The 12,649-nt window shown below is 40.5% G+C and overlaps 1 protein-coding gene across 1 annotated transcript in view; it reads left to right on the top strand.

Moving 5' to 3' along the window:
* Positions 1–12,649, top strand: part of TTC39B (tetratricopeptide repeat domain 39B) — an 80,945-nt gene that overhangs the window by 38,594 nt on the left and 29,702 nt on the right. Inside the window, exon 3 of the mRNA XM_082783867.1 lies at positions 11,570–11,674. Coding sequence (XP_082639993.1) covers positions 11,570–11,674 — 105 coding nt within the window. The remainder of the gene's footprint in view (positions 1–11,569; positions 11,675–12,649) is intronic.

Genomic DNA, 12,649 nt, shown 5'->3' with positions numbered 1-12,649 from the left:
AGTCATTTGAACTCATTTGTTTCCTAGTCCCTTCACCAGCTTTGCTACTCTTCTCTGAATGTGTTCCAGCAACTCTGCCCCCTTCTTGTAGTGAGGGTCTCAAAACTGAGACCAGTATTTGAGGTCTGGACTTACCAATGCCAAGGAGACAGTCACTTTCCTTGTCATGCTAGCCCCACTGTCTCTGATGCTCTCATTTCTGCCGGTTGTTGACCAACACCCCCAGGTCCTTTGCTGCCAGGCAAAATTTCTCCTAACCAATGATCTAAATCTCCCTTCCTGTAGTTAAAAAACATTCCCCCTTTGTCCTGTTGTTAACTGATTGAGGAAGAGTCGCTCTCCATCTTTTTTTTTTTTTTTTTTTTTTTTAAGTCCCCTTTAAGTACTGGAAGGTTGCAATGGGGTCCCTCTGAAACCTTCTGTTCTGTAGACTGAACATCCACATCCTTCTTGTGCTGGGGACCCCAGACCTGGACACAGCACTACATGAGGGGCCTCACAAGGGCAGAGCAGAGGGGGACAATCACCTCCCTCCCCTGCTGACCATTCCTCTGCTGATTCAGCCCAGGACACAGTTGACCTTCTGGGCTGCAAGCATGCACTGCTGGTTCATGTCGAGCCTTTCATCCACCAGAATCCCCCAGGCCCCTCTCAGTGAGCTCTTCTCCCAGTCTGTGCTCATGTATGGGATTGCCCCAACCCAGGTGCAGCACCTTGCATTTGGACTTGTTGAACCTCATGTGGTTCACATGGGCCCACTTCTCTGGCCTGTCCAGGTGCTGGCATCTCTTCTTTCTGTTGTACAACTGCACCACTCAGCTTGGTGTCATCTGTAAATTTGCTGAGTGTGCACTCGATTCCACTGTCTGTCACTGATGAAGATACTAAACAGTACTGGTCTCAGGACAGACCCCTGAGGTACGTTACTGTCCTCCACTTATACACATAGAGCCAATCTCTGGGTGCAATCATCCAGCCATTTCTTTATCCACTGAATGGTACGCTCTTCAAATCCACATCTCTTCAATGTGGAGACCAGGATGTCACATGGGACTGTGTCAAACACCTTACAGAAGTCCAAGTAGATGACATTGGTTGGTCTTCCCTTGTCAACTGATGCAGCCACTCCATCATAGAGGGCCACCAGATTGGTCAAGCGCAATTTGCCCTTGGTGAAGCCATCTTTGGCTGTCTTGGATCACCTCTTTGTCTTGCATGTGCCTTGACATTGCTTCCAGGAGGATCTGTTCCTTGATCTTGCCAGGCACAGAGCTGAGGGTCACCGATCTGTAGTTCCCCAGGTCCTCCTTTCTACTTTTCAAAAATGGGAGTGATGTTTCCCTTTTTTCAGTCACCAGGGACTTCCTCTGACTGCCAGGCCTTTTCAAGTATGATGAAAAGAGGTGACTACATCAGCCAGTTCCCTCAGGATCCTGGGGTGCATGTCATCAGGCCCCATAGACTTGTACCTGTTCAATTTCATCAGGTGGTCTCAAACCTGCTCTTCTCTTACAGTGGGTGGGACTTTGCTCCCCCAGTCTCCATCTATGGGTTCAGGGAAACAAAAGACTTGGGAAGTCTGACTGGCAGTGAAAACTGAGGTGAAGAAGCTGTTGAGTACCTCAGCCTTCTCCATGTCCGTCGTTACCAGTTCATCCTTCTCATCCATCAGAGGGGCTACGCTTTCCTTGGACTTTCTTTTCTGAGTAACTTATCTATATAATCCCTTCCTGTTCTTTGCATCCCTTGCCAAGCTCAATTCCATCCACGCCTTGGCTTTCCTGATCCCATCTCTGCAAATCTGGACTGCATCCCTGTACTCTTCCCAGGCCACATGTCCCTGCTTCTGGTGCCTGCAAATTTCCTTCTTGTGCCTCAGTTTGACCAGCAGGTCCTTCCTCAGCTATCCTGGTTGTCTGCCCTCCCTGCCCACTTTTTTACGCAAGGGGATGGAGAGTTCTTGTGCTCTAAGGAAAGCATCTTCAAAGAGCTGCCAGCTCTTCTTGGCTCCGTTGTCTCTAAGGACAGTGTTCCGGGGATCTCATCCACTAGGTCTTTGAATAGCCTGAAGTTTGCTCTTCAGAAGTTCAGGGTTCTAACTTTGCTCATTGCCAGGCTCATACTCCTTGAGATCACAAACTCAATCAGGGCATGGTTACTGCAGCCCAGACTGCCTCCAGTCTTCACCTCTTTAATGAGCTCTTCTGTGTTGTTGAGCACCAGGACCAGTAATGTTTCTTCTCTTGTTGGTTTGTCTAATACCTGGACTTGGAAGTTATCCTCAAAGTACTCTAGGAATCTCCTAGATTGCTTACAGCAGGCTTTTCAGTATTCCCAACAGACATCTGGGGTTAGTGTGTTTGTCCTGTGTGCATTGTGTGGTCTTTTTTTTTTTTTATTTGTGTTTGTTTCAGAAAACCATGCGTTGTAGAATAGATCACAGTATAGTAAGCGTTCAGAGTAATTCGTCTGTTCGTTGGCTAAAACAGCACTGGGTAGTTTTGCTGCCAGTGGGGTTTCCTTAAATGAATGTTTAGCATACAGACTACAAGCATGCGTTGGTGAAGTTCTGAAACAGCGAATACACTACGCCTTCAAAGAAATTACTTTATCAAGTCTGTCTTGCATCAGAATGAAATGTTTGTGAATGTTTCCCATAAGCTGATAACATTTCCATTGAATATATAAACTGCAGACATTTTATGTATGCAAAATTCATGCTTCTCATAAAAAGGATGTGTGCAGAATGAATGTAGCATTTGCTGTGGAGATAAACTCAATAGTGGATTTATTTTATGGGCTAGAAAAGAAGTTTGTGTCCTTGCTATACTGGTCAGATAGTTGCAGTTTGCAGAATTTTTATATTAGTAGTGATAATAGCCTAGGATAGGAAGTGACTTATGTTAATTGGAACTCATTTCAAGTATCTAACCTTTTTCTGGTGTGTGATTGTAAGTGGCGTGCCATTTGGATTTTAGAGGAAATCTTAAAACAGTTTTCAATAAGCTTTTTGTTTACTGTAAAAAGAACTGTTCTTCATATGGTCTTACATCCTTCCTTGCTGATTTTTTAAAATAACACATTGGGTTAAGAGTCCTTCTTGTTTGTGAATTGGAAGTGATTGACAACTTAATAATGTTCAGATCTCTTACAATGTAAATGATTTAAGCTACTTCCATTTGTTAGCTGTGAGAAACATTTAAATGTGAGAAAGCTTACACAATTTGATTCTACGTTCGTGCATTGTTCTCCAAATGTGAATAACGCCTAGCATATGTAGAAAGAGAAAATTCAGCTGTATGGAGGTTTGCCTGATAAACCTTGCTTTTTCACATGCCGAAAGAGGTTTACCAACACTAGCAAAGTTTGTGGTGGTGAAGGGTGTGTGTGGTTACTTATAGAGGAATAAGTAGTTCTCAGTGAGGGAGTTGCATGCTCTTAATATGCTCAAGCGCGATGCACAAAAGATTCTTTGAAGTACAGGTTTGTTGTTGTTGTTTTTTTTTTTTTTTTTTTTTTTTTTTAAAAAGAATCCCACACTTAGGAGTGTTTAGGAGTACTCTCTTGGAATAAGAAAAAAAATCGAACATAACTAGAAAGCTTTGCTTTTGCTTTCATTACAAGAAAGCTAGTCTTTGCTTTTATGAACATTTTCTAATGTTCACAGTATGTGAATCTCAACTGTACTTACCAAGGAGACTTCAAACCTTCAACTACACTTAACAGAACAATCTGTGACATAAAACATACACCTAACACAATGTCTTTTTTAAAGAAGACAAGGTAAATGCCCAAACTCTTCTGTAGGCAGTGAGATAATTTTATGATAGCCTTCATTTGAGAGATTTGTAAGTGTCAGTAAATAACATTGCGTATTAGGAAATTACCCAAACTAGATTTTGGTACACCAAACTAGAAGAGCAGAGTATTACTATTGGCTCATATATAAGTGATGAATGAGAGGGATAAGGTGAAACAGGTTTTTCTTCTCAGTCGCTCTCTTAATAGTGAGGTCAACTGTGTTTTCAAAATGTGAAGGAAAATAACTCGAGAAAGATCTTCAGATCACAAAGCCAATAACTGAGGTATTGGAATGCTTCTTCAGATATAATAGACACATACACATAGAATACACACAGAGTTGAAGGGGTTGGAAGAGACCTCAAAAGATCATCGGCTCCAACTCCCCTGTCAAAGCAGGTTCCTTAGAGCAGGTTCCTTAGAGCAGGCTGCCCAGGTAGGCATCCAGATGGGCCTTGAATATCTCCAGGGAAGGAGACTCCACAACTTCCCTGGGCAGCCTGTTCCAGTGCTCCGTCACCCTCACCATGAAGAAGTTCTTTCGCATGTTGGTGTGGAACTTCCTGTGCTCTAACTTGCAGCCATTGCCCCTTGTCCTATCCCCACAAACCACTGAAAAGAGGTTGGCCAAATCCCTCTGTCCCCCACCCCTCAGATATTTATATACACTGAGGAGATCCCCTCTCAGTCTTCTCTTCTCCAGGCTGAACAGACCCAGGTCTCTCAGCCTGTCCTCATAGGGAAGATGCTCCAGGCCCTGTATCATCTTTGTGGCCCTCCGCTGGACTCTTTCCAGGTGATTCCTGTCTTTCTTGTACCGGGGAGCCCAGAACTGGACACAGTACTCCAGGTGAGGCCTGACTAGGGCAGAGTAGAGAGGGAGGATCACCTCCCTTGACCTGCTGGCCACGCTTCTTTTAATGCACGCCAGGATCCCATTGGCCCTCTTGGCCACCAGGGCACAGTGCTGGCTCATGGTCAACCTGTCATCCACCAGGACCCCCAGGTCCTTCTCCTCAGAGCTCCTCTCCAGCAGGTCGTCCCCCAGCCTGTACTGATATAGATGTGGTTGTTCCTTCCCAGGTGCAGGACTCTACACTTGCTCTTACTAAACCTCATCTGATTTCTTATCGCCCATCTCTCCAGCCGGTCCAGGTCTCGCTGAATGGCAGCACAGCCTTCTGGCGTGTCAGCCACTCCTCCCAGCTTTGTGTCATCGGCGTACTTGCTGAGGGCACACACTATTCCCTCATCAAGGTCGTTGATGAAGATGTTGAACAAGACCGGACCCAGCACTGACCCCTGGGGAACACTGCTAGTCACAGGTCTCCAGCCGGACTCTGCACTGCTGATCACCACCCTCTGGTGGTGATCCATACATCCATACATAGATGTATGTTACTGTCAATGTGAAAGCAGTTACCACAGGAGATTGGAAATCTTTATAGTTGCTAGCTGCATCCATGAAACAAAGGCCAAATGCATTCTTGTAATTCGCTGCTGATCTGAGGCATAGCTCAGAATTAAAAATGTGTCAAAGAGGATGCCAGGGACAGAAAGCCTTCCTGCTGCAATTACACAAAGTACCAGGGTCATTTGAGTTAAATAAGTGATGGGTTGATGTGGCAGTTTTAAAGTGTTTTGGATCCCTGCTAAATAGTAAAACCAGCGGAGACCATCAGGAATGTTCTGGAGTGTTAGTACATAAAATAAAGAAGTTAATTGAGAGGAACTTAAAAAAACCATGGAGTCCAACTGCCTGACTGCTTCAGGGCTCTCCAAAAGCCAAAGCATGTTACTGAGGGCATTGTCCAAACGCCTCGTGAACACTGAGAGGTACAGGGCACCAACCACCCGGCTAGGAAGCCTGTCCCAGTGCCTGACCACCCTCACGGCACAGAAATGTTTCCTAACACCCAGCCTGGCCCTCCCCTGGCACAGCTCTGTGCCGTGCCCATGTGCCCTGCCATCGGTGACCAGGAGCAGAGACTGGCACCTTCCTGCACAGGCCTGCACACAATAGTCAAGGCGAGGCCACACCAATGCTAAATCACCTCTGTGCTGTGTTAATGCACCCCAAAATACAGCTTTCCCTCCTGACTGCTGGGGCCTACAGCTGGCTCATGTTGAATCTGCTGTTCACCAGCATCCCCAGGTCTCTTTCTGCAGGGGTGCTCTCCATCCACTGGTCTCCAAAACTGTGCCTGTGAACAGCATTACTCCATACCAGGTGCTGTACCTGATGTATACCCTTGTTGAATTTCATGCCTTTGATGATTGCTCAATGCTGCAATGCATATCTTGATGCCTCTGCAAGGCCTTTTGTCCTTGCTGTGAGTCATCATCAGCTCCCAGTTAAATATCATCAGCAAACTTGCTAAGGATGCACTCCAACCCTATATTCAGATCACTGAACAAAACTGGCTGTAGATGTGAGTCCTGAGGAACAAGAACTGAGCCTTGGGGAACACACGTGAGATGTGAACATGAAATGATGATTTTATCGTCTCTCCATGAACTGTGACATTTGATGCTGTAGTGGCAGTACAGCTTTTGATCTTGTCTCAGAGAAGTTCTTCCAGGGAGACAGTGGATTCCAACACCCCGAGACTGGAAGGCTTGAGTTTACTTTATTAAGTATGTATGGTAGTGCACACCAGCACAGAAATCTGTACCTCATGGAGGAAGCTCTGTGCAGTAATCCTGTGCAGGTGGGAGGGGAAGAGGGATCCTATCAGCTAAAGGTGATAAAGGTCAGAATCATCACTGATCTTGGACATTACAGAGGATGGATACATTTAAAGTAAAGCGGTGTTCAAAAAGACCATGAGCTTGCTAGCCAAGAAAATGGAACAATTGAACAGATTCAAGTGAGGCTCATCTGCAATTTACCATTAAGAAATCATGTCCTGAGGCAGGAATGATGGCAATCAGTGGATTATCAGTGTAGGATTTTTTTTTTTTTTTTAGAAAAGTAATTTATTTGAGATCTTTGAAAATAGCTAGCTATTTTCATTTGCTGGAAAGATAGAGCAAATAGAATGTGTAGTCTAAGCAGGCATGTACTGAATGAAATTAGTTTCCTAAAAAAACATGTGTGAAGCATGAACACAGAAGCATTGGTACACAGTGGTAGTAATGGTTAGTTACTGAGGGACTAACTTTTTTCCTTCCTCATATATCAGAAACAAAACTGAGCCTATTAATGTAGGCAAGTAAAAGTGAATTTTTGACAGCGATCTATTTACAGATGCTATTGGAATTAGCTGATAAAATTGAGTATTTTGCAAAACTTTCATTATGAATTACTCTTATATTTCTTGCTGCTATTCTTTTGAGACCATGATGTTTAAGACTTTTAACGAAGACATGTAAACACATGTACATTTATTACCCATACAAATACTTTAATTTAGACAAATTTATTCATATATTAATACGCAGTCTAGATACAGTAAAATATATTTTCTTTGCTTATATTTAGTAAATTAAAATGTTTATCAAGAAAATATTGATTAACAAGGATGGGATCACACACATACTTATTTCTGATGATTTTTGTTAATGGGAAACATTTATCCAGTTGAACAAATTTAAACGAAGTTTAAAGTCCACTGTTTTGCCAAATAGGCAGGGTGCTTCATAGCCTAGATTCAGTGGTTTTCTCCAGCCAGAATCTAGAAAGAATTTTATTTCAGCAGTATGAACAGTTATTAAGATCTCAGGCCTTGGCAGGTTCCCAAACTAAGTACTCAAATGGGTTATTTTTTCGGGATTTAGAAGCTACAGTATGCAAAAATACAAAACAAGTTTGTGGTTGGCTTTGATACTTTTTTTTTTTCTTAAACTAAAGATACAGAAAGTGTGAATGTGTGAAGAGAGAAATACTCTGTATGTCTCCCATAAGGGTTTCTTGGTCTGTGGGATGAATTTTTTTTTTCCTTCAGGAATGATTGTGGAAAGTGTCTTCAGTATAAGAATTGTAAGGCAAAGAAATTTACATTTAAGATTTTGTATTTGATGTTCTAACTCTTCACAGATTTTTTTTTCAAATTTAGATCTGAGAAGTCAAATCTTCTGTTAATATCAGTGCAAGTAGCCTCACAAAGATAAAAAAGTGTGTGTGCACTGAAACTTTGAGAAGAAAGTTCTTAAGCCTTGTGTGACCAATAGTAAATTGCTGTTTCCCAATTAAACACAAACAAACAAACAAACCTGAATGCTTAATATACCACTTTCCGTTTTCCCCTAGTCAAGGAGGAGCTGGTAGGAAGGATTAATCAGGGTGTTAAAGACTTAGAGGAGAGAGTCCGAAATCAAAGAGATTAAGCAAACCTTATTAAAAGGTGAAAACAGAAATTGTACGTGATCCTGTTGAAGTCATAAAGAAAATGGTGTCTAGTTTTGTAGCCATCTTGCAATAATGCTACTATGTTGGCTTCCCCCACCCTCCCACCCCACCATTTTTCATGGAGAGGTGAGATTCAGAGATTTGTATGTATATATGTATATATGTAGCAGAGGGGGAACCGAAAAATAAATGTATGGATTTACTCAAATACACTCCTATCATTGAGTAGCCTTTATTATCACCAGTCCAGTGAAGATAATTCATACAAACTTGTATACTGAAAGATTTAGGACTTGGAAAATGAAGAAGAAAGAAGTCAAAACAACCATCATTTTTTTTTTTACAGTACATTTGCAACACTTCAATTGAAGTAGTCCCAAGGCTATGGTTTATTATAAAACCAAAGAATTTACATGAAAATGCATACTGTAAACTTTCTGAATAAAGATAAAATATCATAATACACTCCTGTAATTAATGTAACTAACATGTAAAAAATGAATGTCTAGGTAAAAGATTGGGTACAGTTAGCCAGCATAGTATGAATTGTGAATTGTACCCTTATATTCTGTATTTGTATTGTATCTTATATGCATCTTCATATGTATATGTATCTTTATATCTTATATGAAGAACAGCATGTGAACAACAACAAAATGCTGACTCTTTTTCATCTGCATTTTGTTATTATTACTTATGTATTTTTATGTAGACCTAAATAAAGTTTCCATGCAACAACTTCCCTGAGTTTTTTTTTTTTTTTTTTTAAATAGAAGGCAAGTTAGATGTCTAGCTTGAAGATAGCTAAGTAAGAGAACATAAATGAATACAGGCAACAGGACACTGGGTCGTGTAGGCTAGAGATAAAAAGAACACATATGAACTAGATTTGCTTGCCATATGTTACTAATAAGTACTGGTTAATAAAGACTTCAGTTACCTGTACCTATACAGCAGGGCAGTCGTGAGCCACATTACAGTCCTTGTTCGCCAGGCTTCGGACAGGATACTGGGTGAAATCTGGGAGTCTGATCCTCTGGCAGAGAATCTTAAGCACCTGGGGAAGGAGAAAGCTTCTGTGCTGATAAGACTCTTGTTCTGTTTGCCTGGATCCCCAGCATGCCCCAAGGAGAATATCTGTACAGGAAGTTCAGTAAAGATCAACCAGACAAAGAGCAGTGAAAAGACTGGAACATGAGGAGTTTGCTGAAGTCTAGACTTTGCTGTCTGGTACAGGTAGCAAACTAAGAGTTACAAAAATACATCTCGACAATCAGTATTATATTTTGTGTCCTTTTGTCAGGACTTCTGTAGCTTAACTATGTTATGCCTTCTTTCATAAAGCAGACCTGCTGGAAAGTTGTAGTGTTGTCAGAAGGTACTAGGAATATCAGAATCAGTGAGACATCTAATAAGTACTGTAAATTTTCAGGTGAGGAGAAGCCTCTAGATGACCAGCAATAGAGTGCAAGGACTGATAACATATCACAACCATAAGTATCCCCAAAACCAAGCTGTCATGCATAAACAAAGACTGTCAAGCAAATAGAAACTTTGCCTTTGATAAGCTTTCTACTGGGCCTTAATTTTGTGAAATTATTCTTGAAATAATTGCATTAGGAAGCGAGTTAGAGCCAGGATATAAAGAGGACCTGTACCTTTATCTCATCACTTAAATAAAAAAGGGCCTTTGAGGGTCATGAAACCATATGTTCTTAGACAAATGGTTAAAGTGGTATTAGTTCATCAAGGCCTTGTTACTTGCTTTGACTGTTCTGTAATATTTTGTTAATTTACAGGATTTATAAAAGACAAAAAGTAAAATAAACTGTAAAATTATTAATATTTGAACAAGGGTTACTTTTCCTGTGTTGACAAAAGCTACTGTAAAATCACAGTAGTATGTGATCGTGTATATGTGATCTGTATTGTCAGTGGGCCAAAAACTTCTGTATTATTTCCTTAGGGATTGCTTCAATATTATAATCAGCAGAGCACCATCAAAAAAGAACAACAAAAAATCTGTCCCTAAATAATAACTAGTATGCTTTTTTGGCCAAACTATACCATGGCTCAAGGCCCAGGATGTGTGGCACTTTTTTGTTTGTTTTTAAACAGTATCTTCAAGACAGATTGGGAAGGAAGTGATCTGTTGGGCAATTCACAACTTTGCAATTCACTGTTACGAAGTGCAAAATTTGCCTCTTGGTAGGCTCAATAATACGTCTTTAGTAGTTTCAAAGTACTCAGTTACAGATCTTATATCTCTACAGAAGGATTAATTTTTCAAGTACTACTCTAAAAAAAGAGCAGAAAGCTGAACAAGTGTTTTTGGAGGTCATTTAGTCTTAAGGTAATTTTCTGCCCCTGACGGAATACAAAAAGCATAACTAATAATTTAAAGCTTTTTTTTTTTTTTTTTTTTTGGTGATGCAGAGTGCTAGAGGGGAGAGGAGTTTGATTATTCTATGTGAAAACCTGTCCAATCATATTCTGATATCCCCCTTTCCCCCCTTTTTTTTTTCATGTGTGTGTTTTACATTAAGATTTAGAACAGATGCATTCACTGTTGTTTGTCTTTCATAAATTCCTCCTTCAGGATTCTTCTCTTCTGGTCAGCACTTAAATATTCATCTCATTGACATGATCTGTTGCTTACCACTGCTTAACCTTTCTTGAATAAAGCCCATTATAGTGCCTAAACCTGTTGTTTTAAAGCTGTAGACAGATTATCTTTCCCAGATCCAGCTGTGCTGATTAAAGGCTATGTAGCTGCTAGCTGTTCTTTACTACCAAGAATGCCCAGTGTGTTACCTGTTCCACTCGTGGAGCAATTTGTGAGTGCTCCCAATGTCAGACAAAATTGGCTGAGGTAACACTTGTTAGATGCTTTGCTCTTAAGCAAGTGCAAGTGACTTTGCTTGAAGTGAATCAGGAAGAACAAAAGCTTTTTGCGTGGTTGCAAGCTTCTGACAGGTCTAGTTTTGGGCATAGCTGTTTACAGAGTGAATGTCTGTTTACTAGCTTTCTCGAACAAGAGTATTACTGTGTCATCTCTCTCCAGACTTAGATCTGAATACAAAATCTGACATTACATTTGTGTTAATACTGACCCATGAGAGCTTAGGCACAATAACTTGTGTATTTGTTGTACAAGTAGTAGTAAAAATGACTCCATTGCATATTGACTGGTAAACAGAGGATGACAAAGCCATAAACATCACTTTAGTAAGAAAAGAGAGTATTCCTATGTAGCATGGGTGAAGTGATAAGAATCTGACTTGGTTTTGTAAGGTCAGATTTTAAAAATGAACAATAAAATTGCTATGTAAGACCCATGGAGTTATATAAGAAAAATATTTATAAATATATAAAATACATTTACAGTTTGACTAAGTTAACATTCTTTTTTTTTAGGGCATCCAAAATGGATCTCAAGACTGCTCTGGAAGAATGTTCAATGGCACTGAATTTATTTCTAAACAATAAGTTCTCTGAAGCCCTGGAATTACTTCGCCCATGGTGAGATCATGTTATTTGCTTACGTTACTGTAAACAGATAGTGTGAAATGTGATAAGTGGTAGCTGAAGATTAATTTATAGCTCTGAAAATAATAGCTTTCATTTATTCCCTCATGTCCAAAAACATTTCTCAATATTCTGGGCCTTTAGCAGTGCACATATTTCTCCTTAATTCCATCACAGACCTGTTAATGAAGCACTTAATTGGTTTGTTATAGTTTATCATTCAAGTTGTCTTTTCTAGTGCATAATGAAAAAATGGAAGAACAGGACCTTATCCAATATATCTTTGATCAGAGAATTTGTGCAAAGGAGCTGCTTTTTGAGCAGATTAGTAAAGCTAATTAGGAAAACTCTAAATTCTCTTTCAAATGCTTTTAAAATTACATCTGTGTGACAGTAGTGTTTACTTTTAAATCAAACCTTTCAATTTAATGACTGTCTTTCTGCCCTGTTGCATTTGGTCAGTATAACTAAGTCTTCATAAAATGAAGGACACAGTTATGTAGCATGTTCTAGAGAGTGTGTGTACTTTTCCTTTCATACTATCACTGTAATAAGAACAGTGCTGATAAACCTGGAAATAAACAGTATCAATGGTTTATCTGCTTGCTCTGTTTGTTCTGACTTTCAAGTTTTTGAAAGCACTCTCTTACCACTTCACTGAGATAAAATACAGATGGGGCAGATCCCTTAGTAGTAGTGCTGAAGCCTATAACAAACAGTACAAACTAATTTGTTCTGGAAGGTGTTGCTAATAGTCACGCCAAATCATCTGCTGGGAATCTTTCCATATCTGCATCCATTACAAGTGTAGGTAGCTAGAGGATACTGAAAGGTTGTTTGGGTGAAGGTAGATGACCTGTGACTGTGGGGAAAAGAAATACAGGCAGCAGGGATCAGATGCAAATTCATGGTCCTTTTCCTGTCTGCCTCCTGAAGAAGATGCATGTTGTGGGTATTTCAGTGAGGGGG

Source organism: Aythya marila (assembly GCF_965140915.1).
Source record: "Aythya marila genome assembly, chromosome: Z".
NCBI lineage: Eukaryota > Metazoa > Chordata > Aves > Anseriformes > Anatidae > Aythya > Aythya marila.
This window is presented reverse-complemented; position numbering and strand designations above follow the sequence as displayed.